Genomic DNA, 23,423 nt, shown 5'->3' with positions numbered 1-23,423 from the left:
TTGATTTACAACTTGGTAATAAACTTTTAAATAAGGTTGCTTAGACACTAACTGCTTTGATGAGATTTTAAATTTCTTGTCTGTTTAATTTCCATAGTGTATTACCTAAACTTTCAGATTAACATCATGGATATCTAAAATTTTTTTTGAGAAATCAATATGTACATCTCTTTTTCAGGAAAGCATACTAAGAGAATCACATGTGGATGTTGGAATGCAGAAAACATGCTTGCTTTAGGTGGTGAAGATAAAATGATTACAGTTAGTAATCAAGAAGGTGACACAATAAGACAGGTAATACAGTAACATCTCTTTGGTCTGCTATATTCAAATTTTCTTCCAAAACAAAGTTTGTCTATCAAACAGATCTATAAAATTTTAAAATCTCTATGTGAGATATGTATACAATAACTTCACATTCTAAACATCAAATTTTTTTAATGTATTAGGACATTTTTCTTTAATATGAATACTTTATCCAAATATCCTCCTTTGTACATTTCCCATTGGCTAGTTATTAGCATGGATTATCGGCTCTGTGGTTATAGTCAAACAGTATATTTGTGAAATAACTCTTATTTTAATATATGTATTTTACGGCGTAAATGTTAACAACTGGACTCAGAGTCAGGTAATGTAATCAACTGCCTGATTCTAAAGCCCACTCCTTTAGCTGATATGTTAAATTGCTTCCAAACTAATTCTAATTAAATTTAATTTTAGGATTAGATTTTACTGATGTTCAAATTTCCCAAGATTGATTAGATCTTCAGAGGCTCCTCTCAAGGGAATTTGTATTACCCATAGCTATAGAAGCTCACCAGTGGCAAAATTTCACTTTGGATGACTTGGCTTATGATTTATTACTTCTAGAGCAATATTGACGTGCTTTGAATACCTGCTAGTTACATGGCACTGTGCTATGTACTATAGAAGAAATATGAAATATGACTACAGAAGAAATAAGAAATATGGCCCTATATTAACTATCTATTGCTACATAATAAATTACTCCCAAAACTTAGCAGTTTAAAACAAAAAACATTGCTTTGCAGTTTTTGTGGATGAGGAATCCAGCTGCAGCTAAGCTGGGTGCTTCTGCCTCAGGGGTCTCTCATGAGGCTGCAATCATTTTATCAGTCTGAACTGCAGTCTTATCTGAAGGCCTGACTGGGGACCACAACAAAGCAGCTGGCAAGAGAGTGAGAATAGTCATTCAAGACTTAAGCTGCAATCGTTAATAAATAACCTGATCTCAAAATTATTTTTGCTGTATTCTGTTCTCTAGAGGTGAGTCACTAGGCCCAGCCTACACTGAGGGGCCGGGATGGGGATTACACAAAGGCATGAACACCAGGAGGTGAGGATCGTTCCAGACCATCTTAGAGGCTGCCCACCATAGGCCCCCTACTCTCAAGAAGAGAAAACTAATCATGATAAAACATATATCATCTTATATGATTATCAAATTGTGTGATATAGCTTACAAGTCCTATAACATTTGTGAGATAGAGGAGATAAATGAAAGTTGGATTGTGAATCTGTAAGAGAAAAGATGATCTAAATCAGTCAGGGTATAGGCTAAACTATTGTAACAACAAGACCCAAAATTACAAGGACTCTAAGAATATGGTAGTTTGGGTGGTTTTTCCTCTTTTTTTTCTCATAAAACAGAGAGGGGTAAGCATGTCATCTATGTATCTCTGCTTCTCAAGGTTGTATAAATTCCCCCTTCCTTCCTTCCCCTCCCTTCCTTCCATCTTATTGTTCTGCCATTTTCTAGGGTGTTTTGCCCTCATGTACATGGTTAAAGCAAGCATACTAGCACCTCATTTCAGCCCCAGGCAAGGAAAAAAGAGAAGTGGAGTGCAAGAAATTTGTGAACGACCTAATCTGGAAGATGCAATCATAATTTCCATTCATATCATATGACCAGAACCTAGTTATATGGTCACACCTTGCTGCTGCCAGGGAAGCTGCAAATTTAGTCTACCTAGGTGATCATGTGCCCTGCTAAAACTTGTTTTAATGGGTATTGTAAGACATTTAGCAGTTGCTGTCATTCACTCCAAGCAGAACAGAACAAAGATAAGAGGAAAAACTTATTACAGCTTGTTCATGGCTTATTCCAGACTGGACTGACTGAAGATTTGGACTTTGAGAATTTATAGAAGATAAGTCTGAAGAAGAAAGTTGGTTCTTGTATCTGGAAAGCTTTGAAAGTGAGATAGAAGTAACTCAATCATGTTGAGCAGACCATAGCATGATTACAGTGGTTCTTAAGGAAGGTTAATAAGACATTACAATAGAGATGTTAAAATATATATATATATATATATATATATATATATATATATATAGCATTACTGTAAAAAATAGTTTCTAGAAACCTTGTAATTTTGGTCCATCTATGTTGGAGTCCTTTAGAATTAGAATGCTACAGGTCCCCCCTCTCGTATCCATATCACACATCATCAGTAGATATTGGCATTTTTTTTCTTCACTGAATCAAGACCTTAGAATACTTTTCCACACATAACATCCAAGGAAGCCACTACCACTGAGCCATTATAAACATACAAGACAACTATTTCCCATTTTTAATCCCCAAGAAGTATGCTTCCAGAATTTGGCATACTACTTAAGTTATGATGCAGTAAACAAAACATACATTATAAGTATTGTTTTGTCTGGTATTTTCTCTGCGTTGCTTTGACTTGGCTATTCTGCAGAGCACTCCATTGTAACTTGTGTGGATTTATCTTTATTTATCCTGCTGAGGACTTGTCTTGCTTCCTGAATCTGAAGATTGCTGTCTTTCATCAATCCTGGAAAGTTCTTAGTCATTATCTCTTTGAAATTCACCTCTCGCCCTTTCTATTCTGTCTTTCCAGAGCAACTGTTAGACATATGTTGGATCTTCTTACATCTCTTGATCTCTCTTTCATAGTTTCTTTTTGTCACTCTTTGCAATCTTCAGGATAATTTCCTCAAATCAGTTAACTTATTCTTTCTTCAAATTTGTCTAATCTTCTGTCCATCCCATTGAGTCTTTATTTTAATGACTCTACTTTTTATTTGTAGAAAGTACTTTGTAGTTCTTTTTAAAATCTGCCTGGACTTTTAAAGAAAGTGTTGTCTTTTCTTATATTTATGAGTCCTTTTATGTTTTTAGCCATTTAAATGTATTTATGATATCTTTCTGATAATTCTGTTCTTTTTAGATCTGGTGACTCTTCCTCCTGATCCATTGTTTGTTTCTGAGTTTTCTCATTTTGAATTGTGAGCTCATCTCCAGCAGGGCTTGACTGTGGAAGTTTTTTGCAGCCTTTGAAGAGGATTTAGATTCGTTTTGGCCAAACACTGCAGGGAGTTTCTAGACCACTCAAAGTATAACTTTGGACCTTAGACCACAATGAGCATAGGAGGGAAAGTCTTTGATTTTAAAAGAATTTTTTCTGACCCAAAGCCCAGCTTGAGCCAAATGGGCTTCCTTATCGTCTCCCTTTACCAGCTGCTGCTCTGGATATCTGCAGCATCAGTTTCTGCACACACTTTGGTTTTCAATTTGATCTTTGCTTATGGTCCCTGGAAATCTCCTAACCTTCTTTCAAGCTTATCTTAGCCATTTAATAAGATACGTGTTCAGTTTCATCCAGAATTTCTAGAAGTTTGTAGCAGTAGGATTTTCAGGCTGTTAGTCCAACCTGTAACAGAAATGAAAGCAAGTTACCTGTTTTAGTAATAGAATGAATTTGAGTTTGGGGTTTATTCATAGTGATAGTATTTTCACCCTTGCAGACACCAGTGAGAGCAGAGCCTAGCAACATGCAGTTTTCCATGATGAAGACTGATGACCGAACCTCCACTGCTGAAAGCACGGTAAGAGTTCTAAATCAAATCCAGGCCCAAATTATTTTGGTAATTTTTTAGGATATTCTGTCTCCTTTTCTAGTATGGTTCAGAATCTATAGTGATAAATAAATTATAGTCCTTCACTTATTAAACCAATGCAGGCCCCAGTTTCTCAGGCCTAAATGTTTTTTCTGCTGCCACCTAATATCACAGCAAGTGAGGACAGTTTCCTGTTACACTTGCTGCTCTTCTTGTTCTTATGGTAGCAAAAACAGTGGGGGCACCTTGAAAAGCAAGAGTATTGATTTCTCTATCTTTTTTTAAATTTTCACTCTATCAAATGTGGGGACCAGAGCTCTGGAAATTACAGTTTTATTTTTTTAATACCTTAGATTGTTTTCCCTGCCACATTTTAACATTCTGAAATCCAGATGATTTTCACAATCAACAAGAATATGTTTAATGAAGTAATGTTCCTTTATTTCTCAAAAAGCTATTATTAAAATGATAATAACTCCTAACTGGTAGTGTCTTAGAATCAAGGAAATATATCAAAGTGTTTCTCTTTACATATATATATCTATTACCCTTAATGAGCCCAAATAAGTAACGCACTCTTTTCTCTCCCCAACACAGTTAGACCCTCAACTGAGAATTATAGTTAAGTACCAACTTGTAACAGCGGGATAGTAGTCTAGCCACACTGACCAGTGCCCTGCTGGTGATGGGAAGAGTGATGATATAAAAAGCCGAGCTAGATTATCCACACAGGTGTGGACCTGTAATCCCAGATAGCCCCAAATCAAAATCAGATGGCCTTAGGATAGAAGACTCTCTATACTCTGGATATGAATTCAGTTTCAATGGAACTATGTCAGACCTACCTTCCTGTACTGCACAGGACTCATATTAGAGGTACAGAGAATTGTAAAAGGTTATTCCATCAAACTATTTTAGTGTACTTCCAAGGGTGTATTGCATATATGTGAAGCCAAGGATCCTTTCCAGACTGTATATTAGTAAAATGTTACAAATTTTTTGAGTTAGTCACATTGTTACCTTACTAATTATAACATTTAACACGCTAAATTTGGCTCATTGTTTTTCTAAATTAGGTTTATGCTCTTTGGATTTGCTTATTAGTCTTTTCATGAAGTGCTGAGTAATTCATTTCATAATCTCTTTTCTTTTCTGGCAGATAAGTGTAGTGGTTGGCAAGAAAACTTTGTTTCTTTTTAATCTGAATGAACCAGATAGCCCAATTGACCTGGAGTTTCAGCAGCGCTATGGCAACATTGTCTGCTATAGTTGGTATGTACAAAAGCTAATTACAGAAGGATACCCCTGTGTTTTCCCTTACTAATTATATTTAATTTTTGTCTGTAGCATTTTCACTTCTCTATGTAATATTTTCTGGATTATAGTCTATGATTTATTATGTGGAACTACCTAGCATATTATCTGACAAATAGGCCCTTGATAAATTATATTCTCTAATTCCTTAGTTTTAAGGTATTTGCTTATTTACTGTATTGCAAATGATAATCTTCCTTTTTACTGTATTATTGCCTTCGTTGCTATAGGTATGGTGATGGCTACATCTTGATTGGTTTTTCACGTGGAATTTTTGTGGTCATTTCCACTCATATTCGAGAGATCGGTCAAGAGATATTTCAGGCTCGTGACCATAAAGATAGTCTAACCAGTATTGCAGTATCACAGACCCTTAACAAAGCTGCTACATGTGGTGATAACTGGTAAGTTATATTCACATATTCCCAGGAAAGCTTATATAAGGAATATTCAAGAGATTCAACAAGACATTGTTAACTAATGTGAATCTGTCAACCATAGTTGCACTGTTAAAATACGTTTGCAATTGAAAATTCCTAACATGCCTTTACCTCTGCCTTTAACACTCGGGGTAATACCTAAAATACTAAATGCGTACTAAATACAAAACCTAAAATGGAGTATGCTTGAAAATCAATCTTAAACATAAAATAGGCACTTCTGGGTAACATGGAGTAAGCACACTCCACCCTGTCACTCTCACTGAATACAGCCATAAAACCTGAACAGAATCCATGGAACAGCTATTTAAGGACTCTGAAAAGTAAATAGTAGCAGGCAGATTGGAGAAGAAGGCCGGCGTTTGAAGTATCACTGAGCCAGTGGTGAGTCTCCCATTTGTCTTCTGGTCTCTCTCAGCCAGGACTCAAGGCAGCCTGAAACCTGGACCCTGGATGTAAGCACTGGGCAGAGAGAGAGAACTCTGAGAGAAGCCCTTTAGTTCTGGCTCAAGTTGCAGGAAAGAGAACTCCTAACACTCAGAGAAAGTTGGGGAAATCCCCCAATTTTCTTTTTTTTTTCTTTCTTTGTTCTCTCATGCCCCAGCCACCAAGCAGTCTCACCATGGCAGTGACAGAAAGGACCCACAGGCACCTAAAACTCTGATGGAGGGTAACCTTCCTCTCCAATTGGAGGAGCTGTGGTCCCGAGGAGGTGGGACATACCCTTGTTATTTATTTTTCTCTCTGTCCTCTCACTACTTGGCTGCAGGCACAGTTGTAGGAGGTACAAGGCAGAGCAGAGCAACTAGAGCCCCAGCTTTCCTGCTGGAAGACCAAAAAGGGGAGCCCCAGGGAACCAGAATATATCAGGGAGGTCCTGGAGAAGGAGAAACTCTGGAAAGCAACCCTGTAAAGATATTTAGGAACTCCCAGGTTCATCCCTGAGCTGTGTGTGTGTATCACATCCTAAACACATACCGAAGACTTTGAGAACTGAAATAAGGGATAGATCATAGCCCATGTCCTATACTGGCCAAAGAGTAGGGCATACAGGGACATATCCGAGTACCACTACAAAGGCTTTGGAAGTGGAACTGACATTGAAATCATAACCCACAGAAGGCTGGTTAAAATGTGTGGCCTGAACCCAACTGGGCTGATTGCCTGCTTAAAAAAAGAAAAAAAAAAATTAACCTTCTCTGTGGGATTTAAACAAGACAGAGTCTCATAACATAATATTCAGAATGTCCAGAATATAACCCCAAACTACTTGACATATGAAGAATCAGGAAAATTTCAACTCACTTGAGAAATGGCAATCAAAAGACACCAATGCCAAGATGATGCACATAGCAGCTATTATAAAAATGCTCCAAGAAGTAAGGGCTAGCATTCTCAAAACACATGGGAACAGTCTCAGAAAAGAAATAGAGCCTATAAAGAAGAAGCAAATGGAAATTCTAGGACTGAAAAAATAATATTAATGCAGTGTATGTAATACCAGCATGGAAATCACAGAGTAAAAGAGTTGGTGAAGTTGAAGGTAGAGCAATAGAAATATCCATTCAGACCCAGAGGGAAAAAAGATTGGAAAAGAGAAAAATGAGCAGAGCCTCAGGGACCTGTGAAACTACCAAAAGTCTAACACTTATGTCTTAAGAATCTCAGAAATAATGGCCGGAAACTCTCACATTTGGCAAAAGACATAAACCTATATATTATATAAGCTCAGCAAACCCCTAAAGGGTAAATCCAAAGAAATCTAGGCCCAGACACATCATAATCAAACTGCTAAAAGCTAAAGGCAAAGAAAAGATTTTGAAAGCAGCCAGAGAACATTTTGAATGACAGCAGATTTCTCACCATAAACCATAGAGGCCAGAAGGAAACTCACAACATTCTTAAAGTGCTGAAAGAAAAGAATTGTTAACCAAACCTCTCTCTATATCCAGTAAAAATATCCATCAGTAATGAAGATGAAATAAAGACATCCTCAGATGAAGGAGAATGAAGAGAATTTACTGCCCGTGGACTTCCTCTAAAAGAATTGCTGAAGGAAGTTCTTCAGATAGAAGAAAACAGATGACAAGGAAATTTGGAACATCAAGAATAAAAGAAAAGCAACAGTAATGGTAAATAGCTGGGTAGATCTCCAGGCAGGGGAGGCTGTTGGTCACAAGGACTGTTGGTGAAGTCACATAAGGAACTTACATTTGCTTGTGACTGTGGGCTGCTATGTAGGGCATGCATGTGCAGGAAGGACTAGTGTTAGTTTAAGGTCCCTGCAAGCCACGTGGCCAAAGTAGATGCCAAGGCAGCTACATCATGGTGTAGCTTAGCTAAACTCTCAACAGACTTGGACTGTGTTGTAAACCAACCAGACCTAGCAGCCATCTACAGAACACTCCACCCAACAACAACAGAATACACATTTTTTCCAAGCACCCATGGAACATTCACCAAGGTAGACCATATCCTGGACCATGAAACAAACTTCAGCAAATTGAAATTGAAATCATACAAAATGTGTTCTCTAACCATCATGTAATCATGCTTGAAATCAGTAGCAGAAAGACAACAAGAAATTCTCTAAACGCTTGGAAAGTAGACAACCTACTTCCAAATAACTCTTGGGTCAAAGAGTAAATCTCAAAGCAAATTAAAAAATACATAGAACTTAGTGAAAATGGAAATGCAACATATTCAAAATATATGAGAGTCAGCTAAAGCATTTCTGAGAAGAAAATTTATAGTATAAATTCATACACAGGAAAGAAAAGATTTCAAATCAATTAGCTAAGTTCCTACCTCAAGAAACTAGAAAAAGAAGAGCAAAATAGGCCCAGAGCAGAAGGAAGAAAGTAATAAAGAGCAGAAATTGAAAATTAAAAAGTAGGAAAAAATTAATTAAACTGGAATTTTTGAAAAAAATTGATAAATCTCTAGCAAGGATGACAAAAATAGAAGACACAAATCACCAATATCAGGAGTGAAATAGAGGTATCACTACAGACCTGAAAACCATTAAAAGCAGAAAGGAATACTACAAACAACTTTATACTCAGAAATTTGACAACTTAGAAGATAGGGAACACAACCCAATCAAAAAATGGGCGGAAGATCTAAATAAACATTTCTCTAAAGAAGACATACAGATGGCCAAAAAGCACATGAAAAGATGCTCAACATCATTAATTATTAGAGAAATGCAAATCAAAACTATAATGGGGTATCACCTCATACCAGTCAGAATGGGCATCATCAAAAAAATCTACAAGCAATAAATGTTGGAGAGGGTGTGGAGAAAAGGGAACCCTCTTACACTGTTGGTCGAAAAGATACGTGCACCCCAATGTTCATTGCAGCATTATTTACAATGGCCAAGACATGGAAGCAACCTAAATGTCCATCGACAGAGGAGTGGATAAAGAAGATGTGGTACATATATACAATAGAATATTACTCAGCCATAAAAAAAGAACAGAATAATGCCATTTGCAGCAATATGGATGGACCTAGAGATTGTCATATTGAGTGAATAAGTCAGACAGAGAAAGACAAATATCATATGATATCGCTTATATGTGGAAACTAAAAAAATGGTGCAAATAAACTTATTTACAAAACAGAAGTAGTCACAAATGTAGAAAACAAACCTATGGTTACCAGGGGGGAAGGGAGGGAAGGGATAAATTGGGAGACTGAGATTGACATATACATACTACTATATATAAAATAGATAACTAATAAGGACCTACTGTATAGCACAGGGAACTCGACTCAATATTCTGTAATGACCTATATGGGAAAAGAACCTAAAAAAGAGTGGATATATGCACACACACACACACACACACACACACACACTACAAGTAAGACCAGGGACATCTGAATAAGATTCATGGGTTTTATCAATGTCAGCATGCTGATTATGATATTATACTATAGTTTTTCAAGGTGTTACCACTGGGGAAAAAGGTAAAAGTTATACAGAATCTCTCTGTTACTTCTTACAACCACATGTGGACCTATAATTATATCAAAATTAAAAGTTTAATTAAATGAAAACATTTAATGTTTTAAATGAAAGGAAAAATATATAAGTGGGAAACAGTGGGAGGGAGGAAGGAAGGAGAGGGGAAGGGAGACAGGAAGAAAGAAATGTTGCAACCGTTGGGTCCTGATATCCTGCTACACAGCTTTCATTCGCATTAGCATACTTACTCTTCCCAATAACCCCATGAAGTAACATTATGCCTGCATTTTTCAGAGCTTTCCACCTAGGCCTTGTGATTCCAAATTGAATGCTCTTTCTATTAATACGTCACTTCTTTTTGTAGGAAAGAACTCTTGGGGTGGGCGGGGTAGGGGGGAGGACACATTGCAAAGAGAAACCTGTTTCAGCTTGCAGTAATCAATACTGCTCAGGGGAATGTTTTCCTGCTCAAACTTTTCTTCAGGATAACTTAAACCTTGTTCCTGAAGCTGTAGATTAGAGAACTAGGGCACAACCCTACCCCACAACTCAACAAACAAACAAAAATTTAAAGGATAAAATATAATTAAATATAGAAAATTTAATATTTTCTTACCTTAACCCAGTGGATCCTCCTTCTTTTGAAGAGCACAGACCTGTTCCATAGCTTATAATTGTTTGTGAAGAAAAACAATTTAACTTAGCAGTCATATTTAAAGGACTTTTTTTTTTTTTTCCAGCATTAAAATCCATGACTTGGCAGAATTAAAAGACATGTATGCTATAATCAACCTGGATGATGAAAATAAAGGTACTGATTTTTCTGTAGCAGAATGACTTTTTATCATTTTGATTACAGAGAGTAATGTGCCACTGTAAGGTTTGCATTAATTATAGGAGGAATAAAATTAACACCTTTCACTAGAGTTCCCTAAGATAGCCTCCTTATTTCAGTAATTATGTTAGTCATACTCCTTGACTAGAAGCATATAAGTCCACTTTGATTCAAAGATTTCTAGTGCATTTTATCCCAAATCCAGTTGCAAAAACTAAATTCTTACATACCTTCCCTTTGAGCCAGTGTTGAATGAATCAGGACTCATGTCCATAAGCCAATCCATGATGAATGTCCTAGTCTAAATAAAGACTAAACTATTTTTAAAATTTGAAGATTTTTATGCTTCTGGCAGCTTAAGTGAGGAGAGTTGCTTGTTTGCCTGCAACAGTATCTCTGTTTTTGAATAATCCTTTATTATGTCCATTATTTCAGGGTTGGGCACCTTGTCCTGGACAGATGATGGTCAGTTGCTGGCACTGTCTACCCAGAGGGGATCGCTCCATGTTTTCCTGACCAAGCTCCCTGTCCTCGGGGATGCCTGCAGCACCAGGATTGCATATCTCACCTCCCTCCTTGAAGTCACCGTAGCCAACCCTGTTGAAGGAGTATGAAAATGCTGTTACTTTTATTTATTAATAAAATCAAAACAGTTTCAACGGTTAACTACTGTTATTTTTCTCTATTATAGGAGCTACCAGTCACAGTTTCTGTGGATGTGGAACCCAACTTTGTAGCAGTAGGGCTTTATCATCTGGCTGTGGGAATGAATAATCGAGCTTGGTTTTATGTCCTTGGAGAGAACGGCAAGTCTAAATCCAGTTGTTTTCTTATCTAGCATATACTTTGTTTTTATTTGGGAAGCACTGATAGTTTCTTTTAAGACCAAGTCTTTCACTCTTTTTCTTCAGACATCCCTTTCTTAGCTTAAATGGTTTTGCAAATCTTCTAAAAAATTTGCATAATATTTGGAAAGGTTTTATTCTTTACCTTTGTTATGAAGACACCATGGTATAGCGGGGCAGAGTGTGATCTTTAGAATTGGGCCCTAGGTTCAAATTCCCTTCTGCCCCTTTTAGCTGGGTGCCTGTAGACAAATTCTTTACCCCTCTGAGCCTTGGTTTACTTATCTGGAAAATGAGGATTCTTCTACTTATGAGGAAAATTAAATGACATAAAATGTGTGATCTGCTTTTGCACACAGTCTTTCTTAGGCACTTCTTGGTCTGGTGGGTACTTAGTAAATGTTGATCCCCTCCCCCGCTTTATTCTTTGAAAAATGACCATTAGCATCTGAAGGGAGCCTTGCTTTTTCTTCCCCTCCTTCCTCCTCTCCACCCCTTTCCCCACTGGAGGTCAGATATCCCTCAGGAACAGAGCCAACCTGAGAATTATCCTTAGATGTTCTATTAAGCTTATTGTCACTAAGGTTTAATTTTTGGTTGTTTTGCATGTGATTTTATTTTACATTACTTTGTTTCATGTGAACCACTATGAAATTCCTGGGCAAATTTATATGGCAACTAAGATTTTCTTTAGAATGGCTAAAATAAAAATTTTAGGTTCGGAATATTCTTGCAAAGGTACACGTTTAAAACTTATTTGCAAATCATTAATTAGATCATTTTATTTATATTTTAATGTGTTTGGTTTTGTTTTAATTACTGCAGCTGTTAAAAAATTGAAAGATGTGGAATATCTGGGGACAGTAGCCAGCGTTTGCCTTCATTCTGACTATGCAGCTGCACTTTTTGAAGGCAAAGTCCAGTTACATTTGGTAAGTATAATTTTGATGTCCTGAGGCCTGCTCAGGTAAGTGATGAACAGCCTAATGTTTTATTATCAAGAACTTTGGTCAAGAAGCGACCATATGCTTTGTGACCACCTAGAGGGGTGGGATAGGGAGGATTGGAGGGAGCACAAGAGGGAGGGGATATGGGGATAAATGTATATGTACAGCTGATTCACTTTGTTATACAGCAGAAACTAACACACCATTGTAAAGCAATGATACTCCAATAAAGATGTTAAAAAAAACAAACAAAAAACAGCATTAGGGTAAAAACTAGGAAATCTGAATAACGTATGGAGTTATGTTATAAATGATGTATCGATATTCGTTATTATTTGTAATAAACGTACCATACTTATGTAACGTGTCAATGATAGGGGAAACCAGGTGTGGGGTATATGAGAACTCTACTATCTTCACACCTTTTCTGAAAATCTAAAAGCATTCTAAAAGATTTATTTAAAAAAAATAAAAAAAATAAAGAAGCAACCATATGACAGACTAGCTAGAAAGCCAGATGTGGATAAAGGATTAACAGAACTCCTTACCCTTCTGCACGAGCTGTTCAGTTGACTCCCAAGCTCTGTTCCCATGAAACCTGACAGAGTTTCAGCTGTGCTACTCACAACATTGCTTATGGTAAAAATGACTGTGTAGACTGCATCTAGGAGGAACTATAAGTAAATTGTAAAAACTGATGGGAATGCCATACGTCTGGCTTCCTGGAATGCACTGACCCATGTATTTGGGCATGTCACTTGTGGGGATCTTGAAACTGTGCCTGTTGAATTGCTCAAGAGATATTGGCCCCTGAAATATGGGACTTCTCAACCAGGGCAAGCCAAAGATACTAGCTACTAGACAATTGCAGAGCCTGCTGCGGAGACTATTCCCATTAAAAGGGATGTTTAATGCGCCCTGCTGGCAAGCTGGGTTCCTTCCTGATATCTTTTTGAGTAAACTGGTCTGTGATAGTTTGGTGAGTCTGAATGTTTAGCTGAACTTAAGAAAAAGACTCTCCCCTACCCCTTAGATGTTGCAAACCAGGTTTATTCAGATAAATCTATGATCCACTATTATTCTTTATGTTTTAGATAGAAAGTGAAATGTTGGATACTCAAGAAGAACGTGAGACTCGACTTTTCCCAGCAGTGGATGATAAGTGCCGTATTTTATGTCATGCCTTAACTGGTGATTTCCTCATCTATGGCACAGATGTACGTATTGTCTTCCTTAATATAGGACATGGGGGAATTTCTCATTTTTACCTTGTAATTTGTTTATTATATATGTGTTTATATACATCTATTATATAGATATCATATGTGCAGTTACAAACATATACTTATGTAGCGCACATAGGTGGTGTGATTTGCCAGTGTCAAGTGCTTTTGTAACTATAGCAATTTTGATGGCACAACGGCTTTGGAGTCTGGACAATCTGGGCTCAGATACTAGCTCTCTTACTTGCTGCTTCCTGCTTGACACCTCCCAGCCTCATTTTCCTTATCTAGATGCTTTAAGGATTTAATTTGATGACAAATGTAAAACACGTCATTCAACTTTAGCTCTCCAGTGCCTACATTTAGTGGGCATTTAATTAAAATTACTTGAATATTGAGAATCCCACTTCAATTTTTTGTCTTTTGAACCACCAGTACCCTGTACTCCTAAATATTACGTTAGCCACATATACATAAAACATAGTTTAGTAATAGCATCTTATATTTGTAAAAAGTTTTCAGAGTTTTTCAAAGCATATCATACCTCTTACCTTGCTTAGCCTCTAGAAGAATTCAGTGAAGTTGGTCTAAAAAAAAAAAGCATTGTTTTCCACATTAGAAAACAATTATTCACTGTTTCAAAGGTTCCATTTTCTCATACTGTTTTTTAAACCGAGCATATTTTAAAACATGCTTATTGCCAGAAGAGAGACTTTTTAAATTTAAGTTTGACCTAAAATAATGAGTCTTTGAGCTATATACACAAGTAGGGTAGGTTTCATGTATCAGGTAAAGTGGTAAATGATATGGTAAATAAGTAGTAAATATAGTCATAAATATATAAGCAGAAAAGTTTTAGAGATAAGGATACTGAAGATTGAGAAGTTAGTAAGTTTGTAGTAGAGGTGGACTTAACAAGCAAGATTTTCTGATGGAAAATCTACTCTTCCCACTGTGCCACACAGCATTGTGAAGTAAGAACTCAAAGTGTAGTAATCTGCCAATAACGTAACATTTATCTCTATCTCAGTTTCTTTTTTTATTGAGGTATAATTGACATATAACATTATATTAGTTTCAGGTGTGCAGCATAATGATTCAGTATTTGTACATATTGCAAAATGGTAACCCTCTAGTTAACATCCATCACCACACACAGTTACAAAATCTTTTTTTCCTATAAAATATCTCATTCTTGAGTGATTCTGAAAATATCGGGGTTTTTTAGCAGCTTTATTGAAGTATAATTGTTATATAATAAACCACACTATTGAAAGTCTATAATTTGATAAGTTTTGACATATGTATATCCTGTGAAAACACTATCAACTTAATCAAAATAGTGAACATATTCATCACCCCCAAAAGTTTTCTAATGACCCTTTATGATTCCATCTTCCCATCCCTCCCCACTCAGTGCTTTCTGTCACTATAAATGAGTTTGTCTTTTCTAGAGTTGTATATAAATGGAATCTTATAGTAGGCACTCCTTTTGTCTGGCTCAGTATAGTTATTTTGAGATTCATCCATGTTGGTGTGTGTGTCAATAGTTCATTCCTTTTTCTTGCTGGGTAGTATTCCACAGTATGCATATATCATAATTTGCTTATCCATGAACCTATGGATGGACATTGGTGTTACTTCCAGTTTGGAATATTTACAAATAAAGCTGCTATAAACAAATTTGTGTTCAAGTCTTTGTATAGACATATGCTTTCTTTTCTCTTGGATAAATGCCTAGAAGTAGAATGATATGTCATATAGCAAGTGTATGTTTAACCTTTTAAGAAACTGACAGACTCTTTTCTAAATTAATTGGTTGTACCATTTTACATTCCCATCAACAGTGTATGAGTGCTCCAATTCCTCTACATCCTCACTAACACTTGATATGATCGGTCTTTTACATTTTAGCCACTCTAATAAGTGTGTAGCGATACCTCATTATGATTTTAATTTGCATTTCACTAACGGACTAATGATGTAGAACATCTTTTCATATGCTTATTTGCTAGCTGTATATCTTTGGTGAAGTGTCCAAGTTTTTTGACCATTTCTTTTTTTTTTTTAATTTACTTATTTATTTTTGGCTGCATTGGGTCTTTGTTGCTGCGCGCGGGCTTTCTGTAGTTGCAGCGAGCAGGGGCTACTCTTCGTTGTGGTGCATGGGCTTCTTGTTGCAGAGCACAGGCTCTAGGCACGCAGGCTTCAGTAGTTGTTGCACATGGGCTCAGTAGTTGTGGTTTGCGGTCTCTAGAGCGCAGGCTCAGTAGTTGTGGCACACAGGCTTAGTTGCTCCGTGGCATGTGGGATCTTCTCAGACCAGGGCTTGAGCCTGTGTGCCCTGCATTGGCAGGCGAATTCTTAACCACTGCGCCACCAGGGAAGCTCTTGACCATTTCTTAATTGGATTGTTTGTTTTCTTATTGAGCTTTGACGGTTCTTCACACATTTTGGATTCAAGTCCTTTATCGGATGTGTGCTTCGCAAGTATTTTCCACCCAGTGCGTGAGTTTTCTTTTCAGTCTCTTAACAGTGTCTTTCAAAGAGGAGAATTAAAAAATTTTTGACCGGGTCCAGTTTATCAATTAATTTTTTTATAGGTTTTGCTTTGGGTGTCATATCGAAGAAATTTTTGCCTAACCCAAGGTCACAAAGTTTTTCTCTTATGTTTTCTTCTAGAAGCTTTCAACTTTTATGTTTCACATTGAGGTCTGTGATCCATTTTGAGTTAATTTTTGTTTATGCTGTGAGATATGGATCAAAGTATTGTGGGTTTTTTTCCCTGCATATAGCTATTCGGTTGTTCCAGCAACATTTGTTGAAAACACTATTATTCTGTTGAGTCGATTTTGTACTTTTGTCAAAAATCAATTGTCCATAAATGCACAGATCTTTTTCTGGACTCTCTGTTCATTCTCTTGATCTGTTTATCTGTCTTTACATCAGTATCACACTGTTTTGATTACTGTAGCTTTATAATAAGTCTTGAAATCAGGTGGTGTTAGTCCTCTAACTTTTGTGTTTCCTTTTCAAAGTTGTTTTGGCTATTCTCAGTTTTTTGTATTCCCAGTTAAATTTTACAATAAGTTTGTCCAGTTTTACAAAAAGCCTGCTGGTATTTTTATTGGGATCATTGTTGAACTTACAGATCAACTGCCATCATAACAATATTGAGTCTTCCCACCAAGGAACAAGATATATATCTTCATTTATTTAGATTTTTTTAAATTTCTTTTAGCAGTGTTTTGGAGTTTTCTGTGTACAAGTCTTTCACATCTTGTTTCAGATTTATACCTAAGTATTTCGTATTTTGGGTACTCCTATACATGGTATTGCTTTTTTATTTCGATTTCTGATTATTCATTTCTAGCATATAGACATGCAACTGACTTTTGTATATTCATCTTGTATCCTGAAACCTAGCTAAACTCACTAGTTCTAGTAGCGTTTTTTTTGGTAGATTCCATTGGATTTTCTATATAGATGATCATGTCATCTGCTAATAAAGATAATTTTACTTCTTCCTTTTCAGTCTGCCTTCTATTCCAATATATTGTTGGATAGAAGCAATGAGAGTAGATGTCTTCGTCTTGTTCTTGACCATTAAGTATGATGTTAGCTGTAGGTCTTTTACAGATTCCTGTTATCAGGTTGAAGAAGTTTTCTTCTATTCCTAGTTTACTAAGAATTTCTGTGGATGTTGGATTTTATCAAATGCTTTTTCTCCATCTATCGAAATGATCACGTGGGTTTTCTTTTTTAGTTTGTTTATAATTTGTGGATTATATTAATTAATTTTCTAGTGTTAAGCCAACCCAGCATTCCTGGGATAACCCCTGCTTGATCATGATGTATTCTTCTTTTTATACATTGTTGAATTCATTTACTAAAGTTTTATTTCAAATCTTTGTATCTATGTACATGAGGGACATTGGTCTGCTGTTTTCTTTTCCTATGATGCCTTTGTCTGATTTTAGTTTCAGGCTAATGATCATAGAATGAGTTAGTCATCTTCAATTTTCTGGAAGGGTTGATTAGAATTAGTGTTTTGTTTTTTGTTTGTTTTTTGCTTAAATGTTTGAAAGAATGTGCCAGTGAAGCCTACTGGGTGATCAGGCAGTTCCTAGCAGCAGTTGAGTAGTACCTGCTAGGTTGGCTTGCTGCACTTCCATAGATTCAGCTGGTAAGGAGGAAGCAGTCCCAAATAGATGTATACAGCAAAGGCAAGATCATGTTATTAGAGCTCCCCACATCCTTAGTGCCACAGGATAATACCAAACCGAAGGGGTCAGATGCTCTTCTATGTCCTCTGTGGTGGAGGACTCAACTCTGCTACAACTAAGCAGTTTATATTCTGCAGCTATACACTAAGGAAGATGAATTGGACAATCCAAGATGAATTGGACATCATTGGAACCAGGGAAGCAGCTGAGAAATTCCTCATGGAAGTCTCCCACAAGACAGAGAGGTGGATGAGAAATGACTCAGTGACAGATTTTCACAAGAGTCCCCATCTCACCATGTTCCTTGTAAGATAACAGAGGATTCTGCCAAGACATGGGTCAGACTACAGTTGAGCCTTGACTCTGTGGCATTGCAAAGTAGCCAGGTGCCATGGTGGAGCTGTTTTCCTACGAAGCCTTCTAGGCCTGGAGTTTTTTTATGGGAAGGTTTTAAACTATAAATTTAATTCCTATAATCAATATCAAAATATTTGGGTTATCTGTTTTTTCCATGAGTGAGCTTTGGTAGTTTGTGTTTTTCAAGGAATTTGTCCATTTATCTAAATTATCAAATGTATAGGCATAAAATGATTCATAATATTCCTTATTATCCTTTTAAATATTTGTAGAATCTGTAGTAATATCACCTGTTTCTTTCCTGATTTGGGTAATTTGTGTCATTTTTCCTGATTGGTGTGCCTGGAGGTTTATCAGTTTTGTTTTATCAATCTTTTAGGAGAATACAACTTTTTTGTTTCATTGATTTTTCTCTGTTGTTTTCTGTTTTCTGTTTCATTGATTTCTGCTCTGATCTTCATTTCCTTTCTCCTGCTTATTTTGGCTTTAATTTGTTCTTTTTCTAGTTTCTTAAGATGGAAGCTGAGTTCATTGAGTTGAGACAATTCTTTTCTAATATACTCCCTTAGTGCTAGACATTTTCCCCTAAGTACTATCTTAGCAACATCCCGCAAATTCTGATATGTTGTGTTTTATTTTTATTCAGTTCAAAATGTTTTACAATTTCTCTTTTAATTTCTTCTCTGATTCATGGGTTATTTAGAAGTCTGGTGTTTAGTTTTCTAACAATCGAGATTTTACAGAGATCTTTCTGTTATTGGTTTCTGATTTAGTTCTGTTATGGTCAGTGAACATACTTTGTATGACTTAAATCCTTTTAAATTTGTGGGACTTAATTTATGGTACAGAGTGTGATCTATCTTGGTAAATGTTCTTGTGTATTTGGAAAGGATATGCTGTTCTAGAATGTCAGATCAAGGTGGTTGATGATGTTCAAGACTTCTGCAACTTTATATATACTTGTTCTGTCAATTATTGAGAAAATGGTATTGAAAACTCAGATTACAATTGTGGATCTGTCTATTTCTCTTTGCAGTTCTGTCAATTTTTTTTTTATGTGTATTGAAGCTCTGTTATTAGGTACATAACCATTTAGGATGGTTATGTTCTCTTCATAAATTAGCCCCTTTATCATTTTGAAATGACCCTTTTTATCCCTGGCAATAGTCTTTGCTCTGGAATTGATTTTGCCTGATATTAATATAGCCATTCTAGTTTTTTAGAATGTTACCCTGGTATATATTTTTCCATTCTTTTATTTTTAACCATTTGTGTCTTTATATGTAAAATATTTTTCTTGTAGGCACCATATTAATTCTCACAATTTGACAAACTCTGCCTTTTAATTACAGTGTTTATTTTTTTATAAATTTATTTATTTATTTATTTTTGGCTGTGTTGGGTCTTTGTTGCTGCACGTGGACTTTCTCTAGCTGCAGCGAGTGGGGGCTATTCTTCGTTGCAGTGCGTGGGCTCCTCATTGCGGTGGCTTCTCTTGTTGCAGAGCATGGGCTCTAGGCATGCGGGCTTCAGTATTTGTTGCACATGGGCTCAGTAGTTGTGGCTCGCGGGCCCTAGAACTCAGGCTCAGTAGTTGTGGCACATGGGCTTAGTTGCACCACGGCATGTGGGATCTTCCTGGACCAGGGCTTGAACCCATGTCCCCTGCATTGGCAGGTGGATCCTTAACCACTGCGCCACCAGGGAAGTCCAATTATGTTGTTTAGACTTTTGAATTTAATGAGATTATCTCTGTGTTTAGGTTCGATCTACCATCTCGCTGTTTATTTGTCCCATCTCTTCTTTGTTGCCTTTTTCCTCTTCTTTTGCCTTCTTTTGGATTGTGTATTTTTTACTATTCAATTTTATCTCATTCATTGACCTTATTAGCTACAACTCTTATTTTAGTGGTTGTTTTAGGTTTTGTGGTATACATCCTTAATTTATCACAGGCTACCTTCAAGTGACATTATACCTTGTAAGGTATAGAGAATAGTATAAGTTCATTTATTAGAATAGTATGTGTCCCCTCCTACCTCTGCTGTTGCTGTCATACATTTTACTTTTGCAGGTGTCATAAACCCCATAATACACTGATATTAGTTTTGTTTAAACAATCAATTAAGAGATTTACATAATTAAAAATATCTTATATATTTCTCCATATAGTTACCATTTTTGGTGCCCTTCATTCTATTATGTGGATCCATAGTTCCAGCTGGTATCATTTTCCTTCCACTAAAGGACTTCCTTTATCACTGTTTGTAGTGCTGGTCTGCTGGTGATGAATTCTTTTGCTTTCGTGTCTGAAAACATCTTTATTTCACCTGCATTTTTGAAAACTATTTTTGCTAGATATAGAATTGTAGGTTGACAGTTTTTTCTTTCAGTACTTTAAAGATGTTGCTCCTCTGTCTTCTGGCCTGCATTATTTCTAATAAGAAATCGGTCATCTTTATCTTTTTTCCTCTGTGTGTAAGCTGTCTTTTTCCTCTGGCTTCTTTTAATACTTTATCACTGGTTTTGAGCAAGTTGATTGTGATCTGTCTTGATGTAAGTTTCTTCATATTTCTTGTGCTTGAGGTTGTTGAATCCAAGGGTTTATAGTTTTAATAAAATTTGGAATATTTTCAACCATTATTTCTTCAAATATTTTTTTCTCCCTCTGTTTGCATTCCAATTTCAGAAACTCCAATTATACATATATTAAACCACTTTAAATTATCCCGCAGTTGATGCTCTTTAAATTTTTTTATTCTTTTTTTCTCAGTTTCATTTTGGATAATTTCTACTGCTGTATTTCAAGGTCACTAGCCTTTTTTTCTGTCATGTTTAATCTGCCAGTAGTTTCATCCATCGTATTTTTCATTTCAGACATGGTAGCTCACCTGCAGAAGATATATTAGAGTCTGTTTTTGTATCTTCCATGTCTCCGGTTACCTTTTTAAACATATGCCATGCAGTGATATTAACTGTTGTAGTTATATTGTCTGCCAATTCTAATATCCGGGTCAGTTTTGATTGATCAGTTATTCTCCTTAATATGGGTTATGTTTTCCTACTTCTTTGCACTCATGGTACTTTTACCTTTTGGGGTGCTGGATGTTTTTGTATTCCTAAAAATACTCTTCAGCTCTGTTCTGAATGCAGTTAATTTGCTTGGAAACAGTTTGACCCTTTTGAGTCTGATTTTGTGATTTGTTAGGTAGATGTGAAACACTGCTTAGTCTACAGCTGATTACTTCCCACTTTTGAAGCGAGATCTTCCTGAATACTCTACCCAATATCCCATGAATTATGTTTTCCAATCTGGCTGTTGGAAACAGTCACTCTTCCCAGTCCTGTGTGAGTGCCAGTCACTGTTCACGCTCATCCTTTTGGATGGTTCTTTTTCCTGGCTTCAGCAGTTTTCTCATATTTATGCAGTGATTAGTTCTCTGCTGAAGACTCAAGGTAGACCCTCTGAAGATCTCCAAGGTTCTCTCTCAGTGCAGCTTTCTCCTCTCTAGTACTATACCCTACAAAGTCTAGCCGCCTCCTTCCTTGCCCCCACTGATTCTCAGCTCTATCTCCTCACCTCAGGGAATCACGCTCCACCTGCATTTTCCCTCCCTTTGCCACAGCTTGAAAACTCTCTCAAGGCGAAAGCTGGAGCATTCACAGGACTTACCTTGTTTGTTTCCCATCACTCAGAGATCACTGTCCTTTGTTGCCTTATTCCAATATCTTAAAAACTGTTTTTTCGGGCTTCCCTGGTGGCGCAGTGGTTGAGAGTCCGCCTGCCGATGCAGGGGACGCGGGTTCGTGCCCCGGTGCGGGAGGATCCCGCGTGCTGCGGAGCGGCTGGGCCCGTGAGTCACGGCCGCTGAGCCTGCGCGTCGGGAGCCTGTGCTCCGCAGTGGGAGAGGCCACAACAGTGAGAGGCCCGCATACTGCAAAAAAAAAAAAAAAAACTTTTTTCATGTATTTTGTCTGTTATTTTTGGTCATTTTGGGTGGGAAAGTTAAATCACGTCTGTTATTCCATCTTGCCCTGAATAGAAATCTAAGATATTATTATGTGTTTTTATTTCAATTAAACTTTTTATTTTGAGATCATCATAGATTCACATGAAGTTGTAAGAAACAATACAGAGAGATCTTAATAAACCCTTTTCCTAGTTTCCCCCAATGGTAATATTACATTGCATATCACAACCAGGGTATTGACATTAATAGTCAAGATACAGAACAATTCTGTCACTACAAGGATCCTTCATGTTGCTGTTTTATCTCCACATCCACTTTCCTCCTGCCCCCACCTCATCCTTAATCCCTGGTAACAAATAATCTGGCTTTTCTGGTGTATTCCAATGATCTATGTGTCTATCCCTCCACCAATACTACAGAATCTTGATGGCTGTAGCTATAAAAAAAAGTCTTGAAATTTAATATACTAATTTTCCCACTATATTTTTTCAAAACTGTTTTAGCTATTGTAGTTCCTTTGCCGGTCCATATAAATTTTAGAATAATCTTGTCTGCGTCTACAAAAAAATCTTGTTGAGATTTTTGTTGGAATTATATTGAACTTATATATAAGTTCAGGAGAAGTAACATGTTTACTATGACACCAATCCATGAATACAGTACACCTCTCCATTTATTCAAATGTTCTTTAATTCTTTCATTAGTGTTTTTTAGTTTTCAGCACACAAATCCTATGCATGCTTTGTTGAATTTACACCTAAGTATTTAATTTTTTTGAGTGATTGTAAATGATATATTTTTAAATTTAGATGTCTACATGTTCTTTGCTAACATAGAACTACAATTGATTGTATCTGGTGGGTTTTGGTTTATTTTTTATTTTAAACTTAATTTTCTAATTTATCTATTAACAGCAAAAATATTTAAAGTAACATGACTTGAAAGTCACTCTTAAACAATAAGGGTATTTCTTGCAAGTGGAAAATCTGAAAAATCAATTAAGCTTTAATATCACTAAGAATGTTAGAATTAATAGACTGTTTAATCACATGTGCATTTTCATTTTACTTATTTTCTTGGGTCTGTACTTGGCTTATATAGTAAATATTATTCTTAAATTCTTCCTTGATCAAAAATACGACATTTTTTTTCTTTAAGTTAGGAAATATGTTTAACATAAATGCTGAAAGTCTGTATCTTCTTGACAACCTTTTATTTCTATGACTGTATTTTTTTAGACTGGTGTCATTCAGTATTTCTACATTGAAGATTGGCAATTTGTTAATGATTATCGACATCCTGTCAGTGTGAAAAAGATTTTTCCTGACCCAAATGGGACCAGATTAGTTTTCATTGATGAAAAAAGTGATGGATATGTCTACTGTCCAGTAAGTCAAG

General features: G+C 36.4%; 1 protein-coding gene across 8 annotated transcripts in view; it reads left to right on the top strand.

Annotated features, from left to right (window-relative positions):
* The window catches only part of WDR19 (WD repeat domain 19), an 84,234-nt gene that overhangs the window by 14,086 nt on the left and 46,725 nt on the right, over window positions 1-23,423 (top strand). For 7 of the 8 annotated variants that reach the window (XR_004481513.2, XR_007476828.1, XM_004266241.4 and 4 more), the window contains 10 exons: window positions 179-294; window positions 3,802-3,882; window positions 5,054-5,166; window positions 5,439-5,612; window positions 10,365-10,435; window positions 10,895-11,067; window positions 11,151-11,265; window positions 12,130-12,236; window positions 13,346-13,468; window positions 23,264-23,413. Coding sequence is in view for 6 of the 8 variants with exons in the window: in XM_004266241.4 (XP_004266289.1) it covers window positions 179-294; window positions 3,802-3,882; window positions 5,054-5,166; window positions 5,439-5,612; window positions 10,365-10,435; window positions 10,895-11,067; window positions 11,151-11,265; window positions 12,130-12,236; window positions 13,346-13,468; window positions 23,264-23,413 (1,223 nt within the window). In the remaining 2 variants the exon portion in view is untranslated. Of the gene's footprint in view, window positions 1-178; window positions 295-1,288; window positions 1,361-3,801; window positions 3,883-5,053; window positions 5,167-5,438; window positions 5,613-10,364; window positions 10,436-10,894; window positions 11,068-11,150; window positions 11,266-12,129; window positions 12,237-13,345; window positions 13,469-23,263; window positions 23,414-23,423 lie in introns of those variants that run through there. The other variant, XM_033421663.2, reaches the window with a different exon arrangement.

This window comes from Orcinus orca, chromosome 4, assembly GCF_937001465.1.
Source record: "Orcinus orca chromosome 4, mOrcOrc1.1, whole genome shotgun sequence".
Lineage (NCBI taxonomy): Eukaryota > Metazoa > Chordata > Mammalia > Artiodactyla > Delphinidae > Orcinus > Orcinus orca.
Note: the sequence above shows the minus strand (reverse complement) of the source record. Positions and strands in the feature narration are given on the sequence as shown.